Source organism: Canariomyces notabilis (assembly GCF_033297395.1).
Source record: "Canariomyces notabilis strain CBS 508.74 unplaced genomic scaffold N656scaffold_4, whole genome shotgun sequence".
NCBI lineage: Eukaryota > Fungi > Ascomycota > Sordariomycetes > Sordariales > Chaetomiaceae > Canariomyces > Canariomyces notabilis.
The window spans coordinates 916,525-940,623 of record NW_027041826.1 but is presented as its reverse complement, the minus strand read 5'-3'; the positions used below and the strand labels follow the sequence as shown (position 1 = coordinate 940,623).

Here is a 24,099-nt window from a genome sequence, read left to right as displayed (position 1 = left end):
CTTCATATATCACAAACCTGTCCCTGGGAAGTCTTCCAGCTTGCTAACCGGTAACCGTCCTAGGCGACATCGTATTATACGCAAGAGGCAGCAGTCGCTGGGAATAGCCCAGCAGGAGTTTGACTCTTGCAGCAACTGACCATCGGCCTCCGCAGACTACGACAACAACCTGACCTACCTGAACTAAGATGAGCAGCCCTTCAGCTTGCGTCAGCTTCACATCCAGTACCATCACCGACTTCCTTGAATGAGGCACTGGATGGCTCCCTCAACATCACCGGAACAGTTAGTGCGTGTCCCGAGATATGCAAGCTCTTCTGGGGCAGCGGGAACCCCGACCTCTCTGGTATAGGGGTAAGGATACACACTCCTGCCATAGGGCCTTGTATTCCGGTGCATAATGTCCACTGACTCGAAGCCCATCCCGCAAGGCACACATCTCGTACCTCGTCCAGGTCGCCCTGGCCGTAGTCTTTGGCCCTATCTTCGTCGCCATCTACGCCTGCCTCCACAAGTTCTCCCCTCCCTCAGCCCTGGGCAGAAACATGCTCGACCCGCTCGTCAGGCTACACAAAAACTTCTGGGACGCCAACGCGGGCTTCACCATCCCCGTCGCCATCGCTGCCATCGTGCGCATCCGCGGCGCGCCCTTTTACGAGATCGCCTTCCTCGAGTCCCTGCTGACAATGCAATTCCTCTCCCTGCTCTCCGTAAGCCTTGCCCAGGGTGTCGTCGTCCGCCAGTCCAAGTCCAAACGCAGGCCCTTCGAGCGCGTCGTCGTCACGGCCGTCTGCTGTCTCGCCGAGTTCGCCCTGTACATGGGCGTCGTCGGCCGCCTGCGCACCACGTCCCGGACCACGTGGGCCGCCGTCCAGGAGCTGGGCACCGCGTGCTCGTCGTACGGCTCTGTCCTTCCCGGGTTTGACTATTTCCGTGGCCAGCTGCCGACCGATGCGTTGCCCAACCTTCCGGCGCCGTTCCCTGAGTTCCTCAACACCGACGGGTGGAGGCGGGGGCTGACCATATTTGGGCTTTCCCTTGCGGGGCTCGCCGGGTTGGTCGTGCTTGGCGCTATTCTGTTCTTGTTGTGGAAGTTGATCATTGACGAGCGCGAGCCGTTTACAGTGGGGTTGCTGTCGCTTGGGCTGTCTATTGGGAGTCTGTACTGTGCGGTGCAAATGTCGCGCAAGCGGGACGCCATGAAGAGCATCTCCGGAGACGACTTTGAGGACAATGAGTGGGGATTCGGCCAGGTCATTGCCATATTTCTCTGGGTGCCACTGTTGCTACAGGCCCTCGGTGTGCTGATCAGTGAGCTTGTTCCCCTTTCCCTACAAGCTGTGACTGTCTTCTGCTCTGCTAATCCTGGCGCAGCGTTACCTAGATTACGCGCCCAAGTCAGTCACGATGGTATCCATGAGCACCCGGACCCAGAAGAGAACGGCAAACCTGCCGTAGAACCAGAGACAGCGTCTGTTCAACCGGAAGCGTTGGCAACACAGCAAGAGAAGAGTGGCATTCAGGTTACCCGCACTGCGACAAGTTGGATCGATGCTCAAATTTGGATGCTAACGTACAACTAATAGTGTAACCTCTGCAGGTGCGGAGGCGTAGGATATGAGAGCATATTGCCAATCATCGCTGATATCGGCCTTGGTGTTGACCCCAGCGACGCCCCTCGAGAAGTATGTCGCGATTTCAAAGACTGGTAATGAGTTAGAACCCAGTGATCGCGCAGCGTATTTGCCAGTACTCCATCAACCTCGCATTGGGATATATTTGCCGTCGACGGTCTATGAAAAGCCTACCATAAGCTGCGGTTCCATCCTGCCACGGCTGCCCGTTCAAAGTTTGTAAATATACAACGTGACTCAACCAGGTTATGACGAACACCGTGACCGAAACGCCCCAAAACGCCCCACATCACGTACCCCATACAGTAGGTAGTAGCAAGAGCCGTTCCAAACAGTCCCTAATAAGGGAAAGGCAGGCTCAGCCCAAGAGATTGCAAAATGCCCGTAACTCCACGTCCCTACAACACCATGTTATGCGGGCTCAATACAATGGCCTCAACCATACGCAGCCATGGCCTCTTCTTCGTCCTCGTCGAACACATCCTCTTGCTGACCTGCAAATTTCCGTGGCAGGGCTTCCTGTTTAGTGACTTTAGTCGCGTAGCTCGTGATGGAACCGGCCGCCTTTTTCTTGACGGCCGCCTCGGCGCTGTACAGCTTGTTGTAAAACTCGACCACTCGAGGATGAGCCATGATCTTGTCCTTTTGGAAGCGTAGCACCTGAAGACCTTCTTGGCTGGTAGCGCGGCTGAGCGCGACGTAGGCTTGCCCCTTCTCAAACACCTTGCCAAGGTCGACTTTGACACGCTCCAGGGTCTGTCCTTGGGCTTTGTGAATTGAAAGTGCCCACGCCAGGATCAAGGGCAGCTGCTTCCGGGATGCCTGCATTTCACCTGTTGGGAGCTCCACTTTCCAGTCCTCAGGGACGCAAAGGAGATGTCGTTGCGACCCGTCGACCGCGTGAAACCGCACCATCGGATACAACTTGTTGTCGGGATTCGAGCCCTCGGAAAGGGCAGATTCAAAGGCGCGAATTCTCTTTTTTGCGTCCGACTCCACATCAGAATCATCTCCCACTCCTCTGATCCCTAACGACGATTCGCTCATGAACTCAACCACGGTTCCTAGAGACCCGTTGACGAGTGTCTCGTCCATGTTCTTGATCAACATCACCTGAGCCCCTACTTTCAGCTCGATGACTGGAGGTGCCATCATGTTGGCGAGGAGCTTGTCTCGTATTTTTGGGTCCCCTGTGTCCATGGCTTCGTAGCGGTACGACTTGCCAGGCAAGCTCTGGAGCCGTCTCTGGTTCGACGTCTCGACTTCGTGTCTCGTGGGAAATCTGGTACAGAGGATCAGCTTCGTGGGCTTTATAGCGTAGTGTGCGTCACGACCTACAGTTCAGTGACCTCAAGGCCGTCGTCAAACTGAAGAGGCCTGCTGAGAGCCCGGAACTTCTGCACTGTCTGCTCACTGATCCTGCCTAGACGCATCTCATTGAGCATGGCAGCAAATTCTGCGGATTCGTGAGCATGAAATCTGTAAAAGCTGTCCATATAGCATTATCGGCTTACCAGGATCTTTCTGCCGAAACACTTCGGTCAAGCCGATAGTGTGATCGATTGACATGTTCCAGGTGGCAGCGTCAAATGCGAACTTGGACTCGCTCTGCTTGCCGCCATCGGGTACCGGGGGCAGTTGGAAAAAGTCACCCGTGATAACCAGCTGGATACCGCCCCATGGCCGGCCATCGTTCCGAAGAATTCTGCCAATCTGCGAGAGTTTGTCGAAGAGGTCACCATCCAGCATTGAGACTTCGTCGATAATGAGAGTTTTGGTCTTGAGCCAACGGGTCTTTGCCTTGGGGTTACGCCTAATCTTCTTGACTAGCGTGTTGGCGTCTTCTTTTCCCAGGCCGATGCCTGCAAAGCTGTGTAAAGTCATGCCACCGATGTTGCAGGCGGCCAGGCCCGTCGAGGCGGTGACGGCCACCCGCTCCGGGTCTCTGGCATACTTCTTCTTGAGATCTTGGATAATTGCTCGCATCAACACGGACTTGCCCGTACCAGCGGGACCAGTGAAGAAGACACTCTGCCCCTTCTCGACGACGAGACTCTTGACGTGTCGCTGCTCGTTGCTAAGGGTGATGGCTGAGGTCGTTGCAGTAACGTGAGACTTGATTGCTTCACGTATATCATCCATGGAGGCTTCAGCTTTGGAGGCTCCCGTAATCTGCGTCTTCAGCTGCTTCTTTTGTGCTTTTATCGCGCTGGCAGTGGTGTTCCACGGTAACGGGGCCTTGGCTTTCGGTGCTGGAGTCATCGCGGCAGCCTCGTAGACTTTCTCAGGATCATGCGCCTTCGTTGATGATCCAGCCCAGTGCTTGGGCAGCTCTCGCTTGGACGGCTCTCGCTTGGGCTTCTTTATGATATGGGTTTCCACCATGCCATTATCCGGCGACTCGCGTTTTGCGGTTTTTTCTGCAATCCGGGGTTTTGGAGGGGCGAGATGGGAAGGAGATGACTGCGACCAGGAGAGCGTGCTAGTGGTGCTCGGCGGAGGGTCATCTTTGGGTTTGAAAGCGGCTGGACGTGATTGAGGACGAGACAGCGAGGGCAATGGTGGATTCGCCCGGAAGTCCAAGTCCAGGTTATCATCGTCGTCGATGTCGCTCTCAAAAATGTCCACCAAAGGCGCTTGATTGCTTGCTCGCGACCCAGATGGCGGAGGAGGGGTATGATCGAGCAGATCGATCACGTCGGGTTCTGACCGAAACGAGTCCGACTTACTGTAGATAGAAGCGAGACTCGTGCCGTTGACGCTGCTGCGGTTAGGCCGGGTGGCGTTGAGAGGTCGGCTCTGTAGCGCATCCGCCCTTGTGGCTGTCCTCGATGGGCCAATCGAGCTCGGAGGGGGTCGAGGCCTGGAGAGCATGCTGGCAACACTCTCTTGGGGTTTCTTCGGCACGGCGCTCGGGCTGCTCGAAGGGGAAAGCTGCTTCTCCAGACTCCTGTTGGCGGATGTCCGAGATTGCTGATTCGCGGCAGCGGCCTTGTTGGCCTCGGCCACGGCGTTTCGCAACATTGGGCTCGGGGGGAAGGTGGGACTTAATCCAACGGGGTGCGGATTGGCAGGCCGGGCGGCACCGTGTACAATGTTCCTGTCGAGGGAAACGGCTGCTCGACGGAGGACAAGACTGGAGAGCCCAGTCATACAGAGTCAGGGCCACGGGGGCGAGCTGTTGGCCTGTCCTGGGTCCTCGGGGTTTGCTTGCAATTCATGAATGATACGACGCTTCGTCGCGTCAGTCAGGAGAAATTCGCGTTTGAGAGCCAAGGCAAGAGGGGAGCTACGCGAGGACCCGTGCGCGTCGATAATTAAGTGACCAATCCCAGGATTCCCAAAACGGGAAAACATCCCGCTATATGAATAGCGTAATCGCCCTAACCCTAACTCCGTTGACGCTCGATATCAGTTGACAATCAACTTGACGCACCTTGACATTGATCTGGCATTCATTTCACTTGTAAACTGCATATCTAGACATCAGTTGACAACTTGGCGCACCTTGACATAATCTGGCATTCATTCAAAGTAAACTGCATATCTAGCTGGGTGCCATATGCATCAGTTAACTTCCATGGAGAAAGAGGGCTACAAAATATCTACCTAGCTAGCGTAGCATGCAAAGTATACCTAGGTATCCATTAGTGAGGGCTCCTGAGTCCTCGATGCACAGGTTGGTCTGTCTACACTCTGACTTTCGAGCTAGACTTTCGAACGAGCATTGAGCAAATCAGAAAAATGACTCCGAGGCTCTCAGTAAGCAATTGAGGAACTCATGAATCGAACTTTGTATTCACCAACCGGAAGCAGTCCCCCACGTCCTCGTTGGTGTACGAATACCCAACAGGGGCAACACAGATCATTCCCCGCATCTTTTGGTAGCTGAAGTACGCTTCTGGCTAGAGCCCGTTATTCAGGTCCGAGAGCGGGTCACGGGATCAACTTCCAGTCATGCAGTCTGTCAGTTAGCGAAGGTAGGACTGTGAGCTGTATCCATATCCACCTCCGTATGCAGTCCGGCAATGCAGTGGCAGTCTGGCCCGTGCCGACGTCATCTGTTCGTGGTTGGGCAGCTGAGCTAAAATGTTCCTGTGCCTTCCGCCAGACTCCAATCAGAGCATGTAACTCTAGAAACACAGCTCGACCCCCACGTTGGCCGGACCGCCGCTCCTCCCGTGGAGAACAACTCCCGTCGCTGTCTTCCTTTGAATATCCGGTGTGTAAGGACCCCGTGGCACAAAATATCTTGCTGTATTTGTCGACGGCACGCGCGGTTACTTCGTATATGGGCTCCAAATCCAATTGGCTTGCAATCAGCAGTTTGAACTCGGGAAAGTAGGGGTTGTTTTTGTAAGAAAAAAGGATCCCGGGCCGGCCGAGCATTGGGTGGATGCAAGGCATCCGGTGGGCGGATCTAGACGGGGGCCGGGGCTTGGCAGCAGTCGATCCCTGGGCAAGTCCGAAAGGAGCAAGCAGCAATTGAGCAACCTGGAATTGCTCGTCCAACTTGTCGATACGCGAGGTCAGTCAAACAAATTCGAATCTCTCAGGGTGAGAGAATAGAGAATCCGTTCTCTTCACCGAGAAGGCGGAGCTGTACGGATAAGGGCAGTTTGTTTCCAGGTACGTAGCCGAAAAAAACACATCCACTGGGTGCCAAGCGTGAGACAGGATTAGGGCAGCCATTGAGCATCGAGGGAACCAGGTAATCGGATTACACAGCGGTCCGCCTTGTCGCCAGCTCAGGTCGGGCATCATGCCTGGTGTTCAAGGGGTGGAAATAAGTAAGTTGCGGAAGTCTTCATGTCTGGAATTTGTTGTGGTAGATTGCCCTGCCGGTGCCACTGCACGTACCTGAGTAAGTTGATTTCGGCCTCTATTAGGGGCCGGTAGACGCTGGAGGCAGGAAGCATCCGTCTCCGTGCCGGACTTTAGACCCACCGTGACTGCATGGCCGCAATTGCCGCCAAGCCCTCGAGAGAAGGTTGGGGGCTCGGCGCCAGGGCCGAAGTTTCTTTACTGCTGCCCTGTAGTTTCCGTACACGCTCTTCGCCAAGTTTGGTCGGAAGTATAAGATGTCATGGATGCCCCGGGCCAGCCCTTAGAGTGCCCCGGTGGCAAGTCCAAGGAATCCGCAAGTCCTGGTAACAAAACGAGGCGCACGCATCGCGCTCTCCCATCTGGTTGACCAGATCTGTGCTGGCTCCATTGATGAACATTGCCCCCTGCGATTGCTGTTCCTTCGTCTTGTCTATTCCGTGTTCGCGCCTCCCTTCCCCGGATTTTCGCTGCGCATCTCATCCTTTCCCGCGCCTGCGCCGCATCGGTGGTGGGAAAAAAGAAGAGACGAAAAATCTTGTCGGGCTTTTAGAATCCCAGTGTTCCAATTGGGTCCAGGCGAAGACTCTATCCCGTCGCAGCTAGGAATTGGGTTGTCTGCTGAACGGGTTAACCTAAGGCGTCTTGTCGCGTCTTTGCATGTCTCGATTCTTCGCTCCTGTGGCTGGACCCAATTCTCCCGAAGACGACACTGGGCAGCGAATTAGGCTGGCGAGGAATGACTGTCGCCTTTCCCCAGTGACGTCGTCAAAGTTCACCGATCCCTCGGATTCTCCAATTTTCCCTCGGCCAAGACCACCAATCCTGGACCTGGACAGCCCACCTTTGATACTCAGTATTATTCAACTCTCCTTTCCATTGTACCAGGTCTGAGGCATCACGAAACTTTGGCCACCTCGACACCTCGTTGGTGTTGGAGCAAGTGTCTTGAGCCATGGCTTGGGATCACCTCTCCATCACCTCATCGCACCTGGTCTACATTATTCTGGGAGGTTTTACCTCCCTCTTCATGCTATGTTCGTCCTTCATCAAGGAGCGCATGTACATTGGCGAGGCCACTATCGCTACCCTCTGTGGTGTGATATTCGGGCCCCATGCTGCCAACCTCATCAACCCCTTTGAGTGGGGGAGCGTCGACATTGTCACCATCGAGTTCTCGCGTCTAGTCCTGGTTGTGCAGTGCTTCGCCGTTGGGGTTGAGCTGCCCAAGTACTACATGGAAAAGCACTGGAGGTCCGTCACCTTGCTGCTCGTCCCTGTCATGATGTTTGGCTGGCTGGTTGTCAGCCTTTTTATTTTCTGGCTGATTGAGCCCCTAAACTTCCTCGAGAGCCTGGTGGTGGCCGCCTGTGTCACGGCTACAGACCCAGTCCTAGCCTCCTCGGTCGTGGGCAAGGGCAAGTTTGCTAAACGGGTACCCAAGCACCTGCGCGACCTTCTCTTGGCAGAGTCGGGCTGCAACGACGGCATGGCGTTTCCATTCATCTATCTGGCCCTGTATCTGATCCATGACAAGCAGGAGGCCAGCAAAGTCTCTTTCCACTGGATCGTCTACACAATTCTGTACGAGTGCATCTTCGGTGCCGTTTACGGTTTCATCATCGGCTACCTCGCTCGACATGGCATCAAGTACGCCGAGGCGCATGACCTAATCGACCGGGAAAGCTTCCTCGTTTTCTACTTCGTCTTGGCCCTGTTCTGTGCCGGATCCGGCAGCATCCTCGGCCTCGACGATCTCTTGGTCGGCTTCGCTGCGGGGGTTGGCTTCTCAAATGACGGCTGGTTTACGCAAAAAACGGAGGAGTCCCATGTCTCCAACGTGATTGACCTACTGATCAACCTGGCATACTTTGTCTACTTTGGCACAATCATCCCCTGGGAAACTTTCAACGACCACGCCATGGGCCTGAGCGCCTGGAGGCTGGCTGTGCTCGCTATATTCGTCATCCTCTTCCGCCGAATCCCCGTCATGATGGTCCTGAAGCCCATAATTCCCGATATGAAGACCTGGCGTGAGGCTCTGTTTGCTGGCCACTTCGGGCCCATCGGTGTTGGCGCTATCTTCGTCGCCATGCTGGCACGGGGCGAGCTAGAATCCCACGATCCGGTTCCCCTTGCGGAAATTCCAAAGGATTCCCCGCACCTCACCATCATTACTCTCGTCTGGCCGATTGTCTCCTTCATCGTCGTCGCCTCAATCATTGTACACGGTTCTTCGGTCGCCGTGTTTACGTTGGGAAAGCACATCAACACCCTGACCATCACCATGTCGTACACACAGGCTAACGAGGATGGCCCGAGTTGGCTGAATCGCTTACCACGCATTTCGTCGCAGTCGCGGTCGCAGGCAAGGACAATGTCTGATACAGAGGGTGAAGAGCTCAAGCTGCCCGAATTTCCACCCGGCACACTGCCGCCAGTTGGCGTCCCTGGAAACTTCCTTCGTCGTGTGAAGGAGGATGAGAGCAACAACAGTAACAGCCGACAAGGGAGTAGGGCTTCCTCGTTGGCCGCACGAAGGCGGAAGAAGAAGTGGGATGATGGCATCGGTCCTGGTGGCCCCATCAGCCAATCGGCCATCTTCCCCCAGCGTCGCAGCCAGATGGGCCAATTCTCTCCCACGCTGCCACGAGGCAGTAGTGACCTAACACGGCTAAGCCCGCAAGATTCTGCACCTATGTCCCCAACGGAGACCGCCCTACCTGGCTCGCCCAGGAATGGAGAACTTGCTCAACTCGCAGCTGAAGAAGCCTTATCCGAAAAGCCTGCCTCTGCCGAGTCTGCCGCTAACCCAACACAAGAAGGCAGGAGTGAGCTCGAAGTCTACGATGAGGGGGATCACATCGTTGTCGAAAATGCAGAGGGTGACGTGTTGGCCGTCAAACCTTCCAATACCGAGAATCTTGCTGAGCAAGCCAAGGCTCTGGCGAACAAACTGGAATCGGAGGTTGGGGCGTCTGGCTGGAACTATGAAGCATTGAAGAAGAAGGTTCTGAATTGGCGGGAGGGAGAGATTGCAAAACGAAAGGGTAAAGAGAAGTCATCGAGAAAGGGTGAACCGGCTCGCGCCTACCAATTCGGCAGAACAGTGCGTCCCCACCAAATCTCCCATGTGTTCGTTCACTGGAGTGAATAAGCTAACGTGGTGTCTCTAGATCATCGTGGAGGACGAAGCTGGAGAAGTGATCAAGAAATATGAGTTACCAACGGAGAAGCCCCAACCTCACTTCATGAGTCAAACTCTGAAGTACATGGGAATGGGCGTCCTCGGCAGAGCTGTGGACAAGGCTGGAGCGGCAGCAGGGTCACGAAGCGAAGACCAAGGCGGCGGCGAGTCCTCAGCGCAAAAACCGCAGAAGAAAATCGCCGCGAACGAACAAGACGATGAGGACGACAGGCATATCAGGTTCACTATTGGCGGCGTTGGCAGGAGGATGACCAAGGAAGACTTTATCAGGGAGGTGCAGAAGTTGGACAAGTCCGCGCGGCGTGAGGTCGTCAATAAGTCTACCGCGTCACAGACCATCAAAGATATTGCGAAACAGGATCTGCAGGTGCATAAGAGCAAACCTCCTGGAGAGACAACGGCTACCCAGAAAGATGATTCCGATGCTGCGGGTCTCAGCCAAGCGCGGCCGACTGGACAGGCGGGTGGCTCGGGTACTCCTTCATCCTCATCGTCAATGAGCCCGGCCTCTCCACCAAAATCCACGCCACCAGACTCGGAGAGGGAAACGGAAGCGGAAACAGCAGTGGAACGCAGGCGTAGGATGGCGGCTTTGCAGGGAACAGACGAAAACAACGACGATACGGGCGAGACGGCGGCAGAACGGCGCCGAAGGGAAGCTGCCCTCGGGATGGGTTCAGGCCCGGCGGAAGAAGACAGTGATGATGACGATACGCCTAGAGTGCCCCCTTCCCGGCGGGCCATCAGGTTTGCGGACGCGCCCGAAAGAGGGCGAACGTGAATCTGGATAGTAAGCAGCTGATAGCATCGCTGGAGTAGGGGTAATTGTTCTTTATCATGAGCATGGTGAAGTGGACGTGGTTATGGAGCACGGTGCATGAATAGCGAAGTCAGGGGCGGCACACGATAGTACGATGTTAAGATAGCAATGATAACATCCCATAGAAGAATAATGCGAAGTGTTGAAGGCGAGGCATCACTCAGGGGCGAATGACACAGTGTGCCATTTACCGTGACAGGGCATAGGCCTACACCAGTGCACAGTGCAAGGCTTTTGGGACCCCATCCGTGTACTAACCTATCTTGGTTTAGCTACTCTAAAAAAGACCGTCATCCTCCTTATCGGCGAAAAAAGACGACTGTAAGTTGCAGAGGGCGTTTTTGACGAAAGACAAACTGAAATCTTTCAATCCATCAAGATCGATTTCAAACCATCATTCCAAGCGGACTTCATCATCAACGAGCAGTCTGACCACAGACGCCCTCTTCCTGTCGGCCCATTCAGTTCGGTTCATTCCATACCGGCCGTACCTCAACACATCGACACACATCCGCCAAAATGGTGCAACTCGTGGAAGTAGAAGATGAGCACTTCCAGCAGCCCCAGCCTGGGCCCGCGGAGGATGACGAGGACTTCACTGACACAGGTATGTACTTGCCACATCTTCGACAGGAAAAATTTCTTCAGCGCTTCTAACCAGTCTCTTCTTTCCAATATAAAAACAGACTCCGAAATCTCAACCGACTCAAACTACGACCCGTCCGCCGACACGCTCGCCGACCGGCTGGGGGCGCTGCGCGATATGGTACCCGCCGCGGCGCGCGGGTGGATCGGGCACAAGTACGAGCAGACCACGTCGGCGGTGAAATCGGTGCTGCTCTTCGCGGGTCGCGCCGCCTGGACCGTCTCCGTCTCGGCCCTTCTCGTGGGTGTCCCCTTCGCCCTCGCCTGGGGCGAGGAGCAGAGCATCCAGGCCATGGAGCAGGAGCAGCGCATGCGCGAGCTCGGCGGCGAGGTGCTCACCGCCGGTGCGGGCGGACAGGGTGGTGCGGGTGGTGCACAGGGCGGCATGAGTACCGAGGAGATTGCTGCTGCTCTTGGGGGTGCCGGGGCTGGTGGCAAAGCTGAGGCTAGGCCGGCTCTTTGAGGGCCTGCTTTCTCATGAACAGAACGGAAAAGGGGAACGGGAACGGGAGGATGGCAGACAACACTTTGCGCTCGCTTTTTACTCAGTTTGGCGTGACGCTGTGGTCTAACTGACGGATTGACTGCGCCGGCCTGGTGTCTGTCGCAAATGGACTGGGCGGAAGCGCGCTGTTGACGATTACTCAACGGGAAGCACGTCACCTACCCACATACCTCTTTTATCCCCCTCGCTGCTATGCGAAACAAACCGACCGTACCAACATAGGGACCGTCACACTCACACTGGCTCCGCTCTTCTCCTGTATATATACATGATGAACCGTCAGTCCTCGCTTCTCACAGGGGGCCAGTGCTGTAATACTAGGATATTTTCTCTTTTCGCCAAAAGGACAGTCTGGGATGATAGGGTGCCAACGACAGATAGGAGGCAGGAGCATCTTATGTTTAGGTCATGTATTAACGTCTCACCGCAGTTCTCGAGCTAGCACTCTTGCCCTGGGTTGTCCGACGCCCTCTTCCTCTTTGCGTCTGCTTTTCAAGCGTGCTGGACTAGCTACGCTGAAGTTCTCTCCGGGTCTAACATTGTGGCTTGCGGTCCTAGTCGACTAGTATTTACGCAGGCGGTCTAGGAGGCCAACCATCACAAATGCTTGGAAGGCATGGTGTTGTATCGACCCTGACAGACAGCGAAATAGATGTGTCGCCTAGAAGTTTTTATTTACGTACCCTTGAAAACTGTCTGGGTGGCCTATCCCCCTATCTCAATATTCTGCATATACTTGCTAGCATGCTTGCGCGACGCTAGCCGCAGTACCTGCTTGCTTCCTTTCCTCTCGTCTCGTCGACTGCAAGGTAAAACAACGTGCCTCCCTCCAACTACCCCCTCTTCGTTTTGCCACCCCAGAAGCCATCCAGGCCTAAGAAAGTTCCAGACGGGAAAAAGGAAATGAAAGCTGAGGAGCCGTCCAAATGAAATGATGGTATCATAGAGCACAGAAAACAAATGGATTGTTAAGCGGGATCGAATCGAAGCCTCGCGTGACCCACGATTAGAACCAAAGGGAAAGAAGCATCATGTCGAAATCTAGTAGCGAGGGGATGGTGATGTGTCATGAGACAGGGAATATAAGTGTGCATAGGGTGAAGAAGCACGAAGGGATCCTAAGCCCCAACTAGGAAACTGAATGGTCGCCGGACCGAGCAGGGATGCCAGAGCTCGCTAATAAAACGCAAGGGAGGCAATAACGGAAGCCAAGGAGACAATTATCGTCATTGCCCGAAGCTGGTGTGGTTATGATGGGCCTCTTCAAGGACTTAGGTGCTCGTCAGCTCTCGTTCCATTCCTGACCTTAGCAAGGCGTAACTTACTGCGCAGAATACTCATCTGCCCGGCCCTATCTTCGCAAGCAATCTGCAGTCCGCTCCCATCCACAAGGTTGAGCACCACGCTATTGGGGAGCTCCTGCAGCTCCACGTCGGGGGCATAGGGGGCCTTGAAGTCGCTCATGTGGTAACGCTTGACTAGACCCGTTTGCTGTCTGTCCTTGCCCGGGGCAACGGCCGGCATCATGGGCGTGCCCTGGACGGCGCTGAGAATCAGGAATCCCTGGCTGTCAAGGCAAATGCTCCGACGTTTCCACAAGAGGTTGTCCGGAAACTGTACATTGACATCACCCATGAATGCGACGATACTAGGCTGCGACTGGGCGGTGCTGCTCCTGGACGCAGCCTCGACCTCGGCAGCGTCCTCCTCGGCCACGGTAGGCGGGCTTGACGGAGCTGAGTTCTTCTTGCTGGTGACGAGCGTGTTGGAGAGACGCCGCATGAACCTAGAAGCGCGGCTACCCTTGCTCTGATTAGGGCTGGGAGGGCCTGACTTTTTGCCACCGCCCTTGACGTCCGTTTCGGACTCACCGCCAGCATCTGGAGTGCGGGCAGGGGATAGAATTGCAGCGCTATTGACGGAAAATGCCGGCGTAGCCTGCTCTATCGATGAACGCCGGCTGCTGATACTCAGGCGACGGGCCAGGGACACAGTCTGATGAACCGAAGGGGGACGAGACGGCGACTGCGAAGATGTAGGCATCGCAGGAGACACTAGGCTCGTTGGCGCAGGCGACGGGGATCGGCCAAGATTATCCGTCGATGGCGACTTCACACCAATGAGGGAACCGCCGCGATCCTTGATGAAGTCCTTGACCACAGAGAGAGATGACCGCCGTCGGGGGCGAGGGCCCGTAGACTGTTGCTTCGCCTCCTCGTCCGTGCCTTCTTTATCCGGGTCCTGGGATTGGGACCGACTATCCCTCGATAGCCGCCTCTCGAGCAGGGACTGCTTGGCTTGCGAGGCCAACTCCTGTCCGGCTTGACGAGTCGAAACACTACTAAGGGGCCGGGCCGGGCTCTGCGAGACAGCGCGGCTCTGGATATCCACTATCAAAGGCGACTGCTTGAGCTCCAAGGGACCGTAGTCTGCCGCGTCCGCTCTTGGTTCCGGGACCTTTGGAAATGGCTGGTTCGGATCACGGATGATGCGTGCCTTCACTTGAATAGATTCAGGCCTGCCTCTGGGTGGATTTCCCCCTTCAAACATGGACAGACGGTTCACCAGTGATCCGGACCTGTCACGTCTTGCTGCTCTGGTAGTTTCAGGGGACGACTCCATTGACTCCGGGGGAGTAGGCGTTGGACCTCTGGTTAGCGAGTTGGCTCTGTCGACCACGGAGGGTGATTTGGACTGCTCCCTCGTGTTGGCTTTGCGAACGGCAAAGAAAGTCGTAGCAGGTCGTTCTTTCGGCGCCGTATCGCTAGGGCTGGCGCTTCCAGAAAGCATTTCCAATGCCTTGATGCGCTGCGAGATGCTCGATCCCAACTTGGCGCTCTTGGGTCTCAGATCTGACGGTGTTGTCTGCTGAGAAATTTTGTTTAGGTACGCAGTACCGGTCGAGACTGACCTGCCCGTGCCTGCAGGGGCTTCTCCTGCGGGCAGAAGAGAGCTGCGGCCAGGATTCGAGACGGCTCTTGAGAAGCCCGGTCTCTCCACTCCTCCGGGAGTTTTCTTGTAACCGGCATCAGCAGAGAAGAAAGGGTTCATGGAAGACTTTGACACAGCGATTGGTGTTGCTTGTTGCACGGTTGCCGACTGCAGCTCATCCATAAGACCGTCGTTCTCTGTGATGCTGATCACCGAGCGCCGTTTGTCCTTCTCAAGCGCATCAAGGTCTGTTCGAATAGGGCCAGGAAAATTTCGCCGTGACGGCTTAGCTTCTGCAGCAGCGCCTTCTGCATCATTGCCCGTCTTGGGGGCGTCATCCTTGTCGGGCACAGGTGGGGCTGCGTCCTGGATAGACCATCTGTCCATGTCTGGAGAACGGGCTGCAGAAGGCGAAATGGCTTGGTTTGCAGCCGCTGTCGGAGATTTCGCCTCCTGTGTGGAGAATTTTGAGAGAGGAATTCGAATCTGGGGTGATGATGGCGTTTGCTCCTCGTTTGAATGCGAAACCTTTGTCTCTTGCGCATCAACCGCTCCAGATAGTGTATCATTGCTTGTATCTTTTTCAACTTTCTCTGAGATTGCCGAGGATCTGTCAGCCTCGCCGTCGGGTGTTGGGTTTGAAGTTCCATTTTCCTGCTCAATATCTTCCTTGACCACCGCGGGACCCTCGTCATCTACTCGCCCACGTCCATCCATTGCGGCTTTATCATTCTCCGAGTCACCATTGGTCAACCCAACCTCAGCAGCATCAGCGCCTTTCTCTAATGGCAGAATTTCGTTGTCTGCGATGGCTGCAATTTGTGTGTCGGCTTCCGCCTCTTGACTCGGGCCTTGATCCTTGGCGAGGAGTGTTTCATCGGTCGACTCGGATAACGAGGAGGCCTGTGTAGAATCGCCAATGTCCGAAGCGGCCAAAGGAGACGCAGGGTGCGAATCCGTGTGGGTATCAACTGAGGTACGATCCGGCTCGGCATCGAAATCAGGTTCAGGGTCCGCTTTCAAGTCAGAAGGGCCGTCATTTTGCTGGCTGTTCGCTTCTGGGAGCGTATCCTCGGCTAGCGGCGAAATTGCCCGTGTTTCGGGGTTTGTATTGTCGCTCTCATCCGGAACGCCTGGGGCGGATGGCATGTCAGGAGCAGGGAGGTCCAGTGTTGACTGCAAGTTCGAGACTTTCTTCTGTTCCCTCAACTTCATCGCTTTCAATAGACGGGCCTTTTCGGGAGTCATTGTGCTCTGCTTGTTGGGCGGTAAAGCAATGGCAGGCATGTTGATCTTGAGCGGAGACGGCGTGGCAATTGCGGCATGAGCTCCACTGCTCGTGTGCGGTCGCGCCGGTTCGCCGTCAGATGGATCCATGTTAAATCCGGCAACTGACTGCTGGAAGGGATCTTTTGGCTCTTCTTTGAGTTCGGATTCTGGTGCTTCTTCGTCGTGTTCGTGAGTGCGGCCCTTTCTGGAACCCTTGGACAATGATTTTAGCCCGGCGGGAACTGTCGACACGGGCCTGTTTGCCGCTCCTCCGGCAGCTGACCGGGGCCGGCCACTTATCTCCACCGAAGGCCTCGGGCCAAGCTTCACTCGTGGCTTAGAGTATGGGTAAGAAGAAGTTGGATACAGTTCGTGCCGCGATGACTGTGACAACATGCGACGGGCAGCCTCATCAAAGGACTTTGCTGGTGAAGAGGGTCTGGGAACGCCTGTGAAAACCGGCGGCTCTAATTGACTCGTGAACCGCGCGGCCTCGGGCAAATTGGCGAGATCTGCGTTCAGTTTTGCGGGTCCGGGCGGCTCAGAGGTCAGCGGCGCACTCGGGCCGTGCCGCTCCTCCTCTTTGACTAGTGACTGACGCTTCCTTTCCCGTGCTTCCTCCTCCTCTTCCTCGGCAATTTCCATCAACCGTCTCCGACGCAATGAGCTCGTTGAAGAAGATGTCGAGCCGGACGCCGTGTGCAAGGAGCAGGCAGCCGAAAGCTTTGTGTCCTTGAGCTCCTTGGATTCCGCAATGGAGAAGGTAGTATCATGCGGCGAGAAGCGGTCGCATACAGCGGTGAAATGGACAGCCACTCGTGCTGCACAGAGGTTGGATAAGCCTCAAAGCCATAAAAGAACCAGAAAGCGATCCAACGCACCTTGGATGAGTCTGGAACAATCCTCCGGCAAGTATTTGATAATGACATTGCGGCGTCGGTACCTCAAGAACCCATACAGCGGCGACTTCTCCTCGTACTGCGCGATGTTATTACGTATCTCGACAATGCCACCGTTACCACGGCCGAGCAGCTCAACCTCATCGCGGCTGGCATACTTCAGCAGGAACCTATTCGAAATGCGAAAGTCAGCGCACAAGACGGTCACACCATGGTTAAGGAAACAGAGGTGAGGTCGTACCATCCTCCTGGCTCTGCGGCAGCTGCCTCATAAGCCTCCTTAACTCTGGGATCGTCCAAGCCATTTAATGACATCTCCGATTACCGACTCGCGTCACGCCAGTTCGAGCTGTGTATCCGCGACTGCTGGCTAAAATGGGCGAGTATGGCTAAAGCTGTGTGGCACGACGGCAAGGCTGCAAAACACCGGCTCAGGGGCAGTAGGCGAGGCTGAGCTCAGAGGTTACATGGAGCAATTGGCCCGTCGAGAAGCGAGGAGCGGGCCAGTAGAGGCGCGCAAGGACATGGAACGGGATTCACACGAGGGATCGCTGCGGATCTCCTAGGCTAGCATCGGAAATCGAGCCATGAGCCAGGTACTGTACACGTCTAGTCTGGTCGCTCAGAGCTTTCTTGACAAGCCGCCGGGAATGGGAACGTCGTCCGAGAACGAGACACGGATAAACTAAACGAAGAATAACAGGTGACAAAGATAGGAGCAAGCTCAAGCAATCGAGGGCAGACTGAAGAGAATAAGGAGCGTAGGCTGGGCCGGAACCGGTCGCTTTTGGCGGCTGTCAAGAAGAGGCAGGCGAAGGACAGTGCTGTCGTCGACGTCGAGACCAAACCGGAGCGAAAGAGAAAAAAAAAATTACCTAGGTTTAATGAGGGGATGGATAGGTTCGATAAGGAGGTGTGTTGCAGAGACGTCCGCTAACGTTAATTGCCCTTCCTCCAAGTGAGATATTTTAGGAGGCTATCATTGGGCCTTCATTAATAAGGGGGACGAGAAGGGAACCGCGACTAGCGCAGGGGTCTGGGGGAGTGGGGTGCCCGTGATGACAAGTGACAAGGAACATCTTCGCCCATGTTAGCGTTTGCTGTAATTACAGAGCAGCCAATCCTGCAATACCTACTGGGCCCGCAACAGCCAATTTGATCAGGGATTGAAAGGTTGACTCTTTGGAGTACTATCTTGCTCTTTCATTCTTCTCTCTGTTTTTCTAGAGCAAGATGCTTGTGGCGCTTTCACTATGTGCTAGACCAAAGAATCTAGAACGCTATGTAATAGGTATGTATTGTATTTTACAGCAATATTGGAGTACAATTTCCAAATTCATCTCTCCCTTTGGAAGTTTGGAGAAGGGATGCCCCAGCCAGCCGATCCAACCGTTCTAGGGACCAGTTTCGGTACTTTCGTTTCAAACATCAAGACGTAATGCTTCCAACGAACCATCGAGGACATCGATGAGAGGCCTTGAAATGTTGAACATAACCAAGCACCAGCTTCGGCTTCTCCAGTTAGCGTTGATGCCAGAAAACTGGAGATATTGTCTTGTACCCGACGCCTAAGAAGTTGGAATTGGATAAGATTGTCGGAAATCTTCTCTGCCCGGTTGACCACGAGAGTGCAGTGAACCCCGACGCTGATCAATGCGCTAGCTGCTCTGCCCTTCGCAAACATCACGGAGGTATCCGTATTGTATGTATGTATTGTACAATACGAAGTACTTCATACATATGTAACTTACCGTAAGTTACCGCAGGGCTCTAGTACAATACCCCCCTTGTTTGTTCGCTAGCGCCTGACTTGTAGACTGGGCTCAAACCCAAACTTCAAATCTCAACAGCAAAACAGCCACTTTTTGCACAGATAAACAGACAGTTGAAATGGAACATTCTGAATATTGCTAGATACTTTACTTTTCCTCGTTGACATACTCCTTATGACTGTTGAGATGCATCTTTTTGAAATTTGAACCGGGACCCATGTCCTGAGTTCCGCGCTAACAAACAAACAAGGGTTGTATTGTAGACACTTGTATGGACGCACCTACGGCAGCCCCATCTACGGATACTCCGTACATACTATCTTTATCATCCCAATCCATCCCCGCTGCGACCACCCGTTGCCGACAACACCAGAACCCAACATCCGCTTTGACATCTCGGGTCATCGGCCATGCATTCCCCCTTCTTGCCCGCCAATCTCCACGCTAGCTTTTCTAGGAGACAGCAAACCTGAACCGACGGGCTCTCGTGGCTCCAGTCAACTTGAGAGATGTCGTGCATGCGGGGTGCTTCTCCTTCCAGATCGGCGTGCGCCATCCTCAGCATATCCACTGATGCCGGTATATCAACTGGAACCAGCCATTCAAACCAAACAGAGCTCACGCGAGGTTGCCGTGTCGCCCCCTGGCGAACCTAAACGCTGTACTCCGTAGGTAAGCCTAACTTAGTAACCTTTCCCGTTGAGGAAGCGAAAACTGTATCCTCAGCCCCATTGGCGCCTGGCTTTAGATGCATTATCCGTATATCATGACCTTATCATCATCATGATGGCTCGGTTGCTCAGTGGATCTGATTCGGTGACGAGAGTGACTGTGTTTGGGGTGCAAACGCCTCTTCAAAGCTCAAACACTGGCTGTGAGGTAGGAGCAAGCCTAGGACAAACCCCAGCCTGTGACGTTATATAGGGATTCCTTAGCTTCGATCTCAGCCCACTTGAACTCACCAAGTCCAGCTTCGTTCGAGAGGAGAACTGTTTACCTACCTATCATCCTGTCAGACCCCGAAGCCTCTATCCTTCTCCAATTCCATCAATCTTGAAGCACTCTCACCATGGCCACCTCCGCCCGGTCCTGCGCGAGCTGTCAGCGTTCGCCCCCTGACGTCTCCCTCAAGCACTGCGCAAAGTGCTCGACGACGTTCTACTGCTCCCGTGAATGCCAGAAAGCAGATTGGAAATCTCACAAACGGTCCTGCGGTACCAGCAGGCCCTCATCGGCTTCCACCTCCACCACAGACCCAGGCAACAGCACCAGCACTGGCACCTCGGGAGGCATGCGTTCTCCCAAAGCTCTAAGCCAGCCCATCCGGCAACCCTTCACAAGGCTGGACAATTCGACCTATCTTCATCCGCCCATGCCGGAGCAGGACGTGTACACGTTACTCATCGACGCCTACCGGCTACGGGTGACCGATACACTCAACTTTGACGGGCCGGCCAAGCTGCGGGACGAGATCTTTGGCGGGCTTTCCGGGGCCAGCCAAACGCCCCTGGCCGGCTTCCGCCGCTTTTTGGAGCTGGCTGCGGCCAGAGGCAGCCGCAGCGGCAACAGCAACGCCACCATCCTGCCGCCGTGGTGGGACGAATCCAAGCAAGAGGCGTATTTAAGCCTCGCCCAGGGGCAGGGACAGCAGGCCGGTGGGAACGATACCGAGCTGTGCGAGTGGCTTAACCTGTCCCGACGCGGGAAGGTGGACAAGGCAGCGGTCATCGAGCGGTACGGGGACCCACAGTTTCCGATGCAGTTGCGGATGCTGGCCGAGGCGGTGTACCAGCGCGGGGTGAGCGGGATGGCCGGGACTGCCATGAGGAAGACGATGGCTAGGATGGAACAGGGTGGAACTGGGGATATGAGCGCCTCGCTCTTTTCTATCACGCGCCCAAACGTTTAGGAGGTTGCTTGGATTGAAGGATGTTCGTAGAATGAGAGCACATTGTCGTCCTCTAAGGGCTCTAGCATGCACAAGCTGCAAGATTGACAGGGAGATATATTAAGCCCCTAACGTTATTTTGCTTGATGAACCCGGGCCAACGAGTCCGGTATTCGGAGTCCGTAGCCGGAATACGGCCGGCCGGGTCATTTGTGTGCCGTACATTTACAGACAATTGAATAAGCAAGCCAAAAGCCAGTGCAAAACCCTCCCATCTACGCGCCCTCGCTCTTGCTTTCGCCTGATGCCAATATCCGCCAAGCGTACCCGATCTGCCTTTGCCCGCAAGTCCCGAAACTAAGTCCATGTCCATGTTCACCAACAATTGCCCCGCTCAGTAGACACCTCAACCGCAGCAATTCCACGTCGATAGTCATTCGAGAGGCAGATGCCTGGGAACAGTACGTGCACGCACGATCAGCTCGGGCACCCAAGCGGTCCCCTCTTGTGCCCTTCAGAATCCGCAGGATTTTGCCGCCTAAACAAGCCCCGCAAAGTCAAGCACCACCGCCAAAACCCATGCTAGGAACTCTTCGGTGGTGAATTCTTATCTGAGTCTCTCAGCAAGTCTCCTGGCTGATCCATAGCGGCGTCGGGTGAATCCTCGATCGAGGCTGGCTCCTCCTTCACGGGGCCCTCAATCACCGTCGGCGTGAAACTAGCGTCGCCATCCTCCTGCGGAACAGGATCATGGCCTTGACCGTTGTTGCTGGCAGAAATGCCCACCGCAGGCGTGCCACCCTCGGATATCTTGGCGATGGTTGTGCTCACAATCTTGTCAACCTCGCTGACCTTGCCTGAGACGTTGGCAGCATCTCCCTCAACCCCGATGGCGCTAGACTTCTTGTTTTGATGGTCCAGCAGAGCCTCCTTGTCCAGGCGAATAATCATGCAAGACAAGTTATCAGTGCTGAAGCGGGAGAGGGCGTGGTCGACCAGTAATTTGGCTGCTGCCACTGGATCCTGGATGTGACGAACGAGGTCTACTGCGTCTTGGTCAGAGCAGACATCCCACAGCTACAGCACCTAGTTAGCGCACCAGACATTCATATTATGTCAATATCCCCAAACTTACCCCATCGCAAGCGATAATGATGAACTCGTCCAAATCCGGCTGAATGACGGTCTCGGTGGTATAAGGGTGACCAGTCACCAGATCTTTCATGTATGTGTCGCCAAGGGCCCGGGTGACGGCAAGTACGCCATTGACGCGATTGTTGAGTATCAAACCGCCAGCGTTGGCAATTCGCTTGCCCTCGTTCTCGTCGCTACCCTTGTGGTCATACGACAGCCGAAGGGCCTTCCCCTGACGACAGAGGATGATGCGCGCGTCTCCAACATTCGCCGTGTAAAGAACGCGTTGCCTTGTTGCCGTACTTTTTAACCTTGCATGGGCGGTTTCCGGAGTCACCATCGATGAGCTCTCGCTCAGCTTCGCCTCGTCAGTTTTGGAAGCCTCTTCCGCTGCTTTGGCTACAGCTGGCGCGATAGCCTGAGACCCAGTAGCTGACAAGCTGCTGGGCACTCTGTCCTCCCAGCGAAGCACGGCGATGGCGGCCGTGCAGCCGCTATTCTTGAGCGGTAGCTTCTCCAGCTGTGCATCGACGGCTGTAAAGGTCTGGTCGAGTAACTCCGGTATAGGGGAGTTTGGGTTTTTCCTAATGATGTCTTCAAGTATAATGTGCAGCTTCTTTCCACACCAATCCGCGGCGAAGGTACCAGCATGCCCGTCAAAGATTGCAAAATACCCGTTATCGGTCTCCATCACGTCTTGTCCTTGAGTCTCGTTTGCAACTTCACCGTCGTTTGCAGACTTTGTCTGCTTTTGGCTACCGCTCTCGGTTCCAAGCGCAGGAGCCGGAGTGTGTAGAAAGTTGTAGAGGAAGGCATGCGTGTCCTCCATGGTGCGCCTACATTTCTTATTCCGATCTTCCCAGACCCCGACTCTGAATGTCGATCGAGGGCCCGGCATTGACTGGCCAGCGGCATTGTTGTGCTGGCCTTGGGGTACAGCAAGAGTTTGGTCCTGCTTGCCGAGCTTTTGCAAAGGAGTCTGGTTAGACGACTTTGTGTCAGCACCCGGATCGTTGTTGGTACGACTCCCAACCTGGGTAAAGAAGGTGTTTTTTGCTTGGGCCATCAGGCTGCTGGCTCGGCCGCTCACCCCACTACTCCGTCGTTTCTTCTGCTCTGTGGAACTGGCTGCGCTAGGAGGGCTGCCATTGCCGGTCCGCTTCTCAACGTTCCCAGTCTGATTCGAGTTCTTGATCGAGGATGGTGAGTCGGGGTCGGCGCTGACAGCGTCTTTCTCTGGGGAAGGCGACTTGCTGCCGGATTTGTCTCTCCGGTTGCTACTCGAATCAGATACGGCGCTAGTCTCGGATTTGGAACCCGCCGAGTTTGAACTGCCGCCAAACATTCTATTCAGCAGACCTCCCTGAGAGGAGAGACTGCGTCGCTTGTTGCCTGCCAGATTGGTTGGTGACGGAGAAGGGAAGGAGAAAGAGGAGGGTGAGTAGTCGGAAAGCTTGCGCTACGGCAATGGCGGCCTAAAGCAGAAGACAATATGTCGTAATGTACAGAGTAATGTCGAAAAGTTAAAAGGCTGGCCAGAAATGCGCCTTTCAGTTCGCACAGTCCATATAGACTAGTAGACACTCTCTTGGATGATGTTGGATGGGAAAGAGGCGACGGGAAACAATGCCCAACGAGTGCGGATGCGGGCAATCTCGTTAGTGTGTGGGTTGGTGCCTGGTTTTCGCTGAGGGAGGCGTCTTGTGAAGCACCTGGGATGATGTAATGCCCAAAGCTGCGACGTTCCAGCACAACCGGAGGTCGCAACGGTGTAAATGGGCAAACGAAAAGATAATCGACGCTGTGCCTGGTGACAGGAAACGGTGAGGAAATAGAAAAAGATCACGGACTTGCCAGGAGCCTCAACGGCGTTGCACATACCTAAGGTACTGTACTCACGTATCTACGTAATCACTACTAGTAAGGTATTGGCCTTGGCTCATGCTACCTAGCGGGCTTGGGCTGCGACGGGACAGAGGGCGACGGGAAAGCTGCCCTGTATGGTAGCTACAGGTAATAGTGTCGGGTAGGCAGGCAGCGTCAGTCAGTCTCGTCCTTCCGGGTGGGTGGTGTTATGCTGCAGCGCGCACCTCATTTCATGAGATTGTTCAGAACACAACTTGAGCTTTACCTTGCTCCTTGGTAATGCTAGCGGGCGAGCAGCGGGCGGCAGGAGTCGCCGCGGAGTGGGGTATTCTGACCAGCTGCCGACCCCGCACTGTACCAACTACATTTACATGAGGGGCACAATGCGCCTCATTTACAGTACGGTGGGATACCTACTACTACCTACTACTAAATAGTACGACGAGGAGTGTACCTAGTAGAAGGCGGCCCGAGGAGATTACGGTAGTAGCCTATGGCTTTGTTATCCATAGGTGTAGGTGTGATCCGTACATTAGGAAATCCGTCCTTTGTTTGAAAGGGAACCCATGCAGTTGGATACGCGCCCCTTTCAATCAGCCACTGTTTCTGGACCGCTGATTGGAAGCGGCAAGGCGAATGTTAGGTCCGCGAGGAAAGGCCTGTCGTTCTTCCAAGAGGACCACAGTCTGTTCAGCGGTGCGAGG

At 54.9% G+C, this 24,099-nt stretch overlaps 10 protein-coding genes across 10 annotated transcripts; 7 read left to right on the top strand and 3 right to left on the bottom strand.

Annotated features, from left to right (window-relative positions):
- Positions 1-188: 188 nt before the first annotated feature.
- On the top strand, positions 189-1,458 carry N656DRAFT_795926 (uncharacterized protein; the record flags this gene model as incomplete). The annotated part of the gene is made up of 4 exons (XM_064817474.1): positions 189-225; positions 287-354; positions 432-1,311; positions 1,385-1,458. The coding sequence occupies 4 exons, from the start codon at positions 189-191 to the stop codon at positions 1,456-1,458; spliced, it is 1,059 nt and encodes a 352-aa protein (XP_064672813.1).
- N656DRAFT_489833 (uncharacterized protein) lies at positions 1,424-1,963 on the top strand. The gene is made up of 2 exons (XM_064809823.1): positions 1,424-1,523; positions 1,587-1,963. The coding sequence occupies exon 2, from the start codon at positions 1,618-1,620 to the stop codon at positions 1,855-1,857; it is 240 nt and encodes a 79-aa protein (XP_064672812.1). The 5' UTR covers positions 1,424-1,523; positions 1,587-1,617; the 3' UTR covers positions 1,858-1,963.
- A 1,244-nt stretch (positions 1,964-3,207) lies between these two features.
- N656DRAFT_681387 (uncharacterized protein) lies at positions 3,208-3,414 on the top strand (the record flags this gene model as incomplete). Its single annotated transcript, XM_064810557.1, has 1 exon — positions 3,208-3,414. A coding segment is annotated over one exon (207 nt), but the record flags the coding sequence as incomplete, so codon positions are not given.
- Positions 3,415-3,459: 45 nt separating this feature from the next.
- On the top strand, positions 3,460-3,708 carry N656DRAFT_683620 (uncharacterized protein; the record flags this gene model as incomplete). Its single annotated transcript, XM_064810594.1, has 1 exon — positions 3,460-3,708. A coding segment is annotated over one exon (249 nt), but the record flags the coding sequence as incomplete, so codon positions are not given.
- A 3,474-nt stretch (positions 3,709-7,182) lies between these two features.
- N656DRAFT_776335 (uncharacterized protein) lies at positions 7,183-10,582 on the top strand. The gene is made up of 2 exons (XM_064814617.1): positions 7,183-9,567; positions 9,635-10,582. Exons 1-2 carry the CDS (start codon positions 7,414-7,416, stop codon positions 10,445-10,447), a joined length of 2,967 nt encoding a protein of 988 aa, XP_064672809.1. The 5' UTR covers positions 7,183-7,413; the 3' UTR covers positions 10,448-10,582.
- A 455-nt stretch (positions 10,583-11,037) lies between these two features.
- N656DRAFT_776333 (mitochondrial import translocase, subunit Tom22) lies at positions 11,038-11,670 on the top strand. Its single transcript, XM_064814616.1, has one exon. It carries the CDS (start codon positions 11,070-11,072, stop codon positions 11,592-11,594), a length of 525 nt encoding a protein of 174 aa, XP_064672808.1. The 5' UTR covers positions 11,038-11,069; the 3' UTR covers positions 11,595-11,670.
- A 1,192-nt stretch (positions 11,671-12,862) lies between these two features.
- On the bottom strand, positions 12,863-17,050 carry N656DRAFT_795922 (uncharacterized protein; the record flags this gene model as incomplete). Its single annotated transcript, XM_064817473.1, has 4 exons — positions 12,863-12,906; positions 12,962-16,657; positions 16,718-16,905; positions 16,977-17,050. 4 exons carry the CDS (start codon positions 17,048-17,050, stop codon positions 12,863-12,865), a joined length of 4,002 nt encoding a protein of 1,333 aa, XP_064672807.1.
- A 973-nt stretch (positions 17,051-18,023) lies between these two features.
- N656DRAFT_489763 (uncharacterized protein) lies at positions 18,024-18,453 on the bottom strand. Its single transcript, XM_064809822.1, has one exon. The coding sequence runs from the start codon at positions 18,417-18,419 to the stop codon at positions 18,072-18,074; it is 348 nt and encodes a 115-aa protein (XP_064672806.1). The 5' UTR covers positions 18,420-18,453; the 3' UTR covers positions 18,024-18,071.
- An 824-nt stretch (positions 18,454-19,277) lies between these two features.
- N656DRAFT_776330 (uncharacterized protein) lies at positions 19,278-20,643 on the top strand. Its single transcript, XM_064814615.1, has one exon. It carries the CDS (start codon positions 19,577-19,579, stop codon positions 20,414-20,416), a length of 840 nt encoding a protein of 279 aa, XP_064672805.1. The 5' UTR covers positions 19,278-19,576; the 3' UTR covers positions 20,417-20,643.
- Positions 20,644-20,977: 334 nt separating this feature from the next.
- On the bottom strand, positions 20,978-22,874 carry N656DRAFT_766491 (PP2C-domain-containing protein; the record flags this gene model as incomplete). Its single annotated transcript, XM_064813482.1, has 2 exons — positions 20,978-21,472; positions 21,531-22,874. 2 exons carry the CDS (start codon positions 22,872-22,874, stop codon positions 20,978-20,980), a joined length of 1,839 nt encoding a protein of 612 aa, XP_064672804.1.
- Between the last annotated feature and the right edge of the window lie 1,225 nt (positions 22,875-24,099).

What these genes read in the sequence shown, in the direction of transcription:
- N656DRAFT_489833 (XM_064809823.1), top strand. Translation starts at nt 1,618, where the DNA reads ATGAGAGCATATTGCCAATCATCGCTGATATCGGCCTTGGTGTTGACC.
- N656DRAFT_776335 (XM_064814617.1), top strand. Translation starts at nt 7,414, where the DNA reads ATGGCTTGGGATCACCTCTCCATCACCTCATCGCACCTGGTCTACATT. An exon ending in CCTACCAATTCGGCAGAACA is followed by an intron (nt 9,568 to 9,634) that starts GTGCGTCCCCAC and finishes TGGTGTCTCTAG; the next exon opens with ATCATCGTGGAGGACGAAGC.
- N656DRAFT_776333 (XM_064814616.1), top strand. Translation starts at nt 11,070, where the DNA reads ATGACGAGGACTTCACTGACACAGGTATGTACTTGCCACATCTTCGAC.
- N656DRAFT_489763 (XM_064809822.1), bottom strand. Translation starts at nt 18,419, where the DNA reads ATGTTTGCGAAGGGCAGAGCAGCTAGCGCATTGATCAGCGTCGGGGTT.
- N656DRAFT_776330 (XM_064814615.1), top strand. Translation starts at nt 19,577, where the DNA reads ATGGCCACCTCCGCCCGGTCCTGCGCGAGCTGTCAGCGTTCGCCCCCT.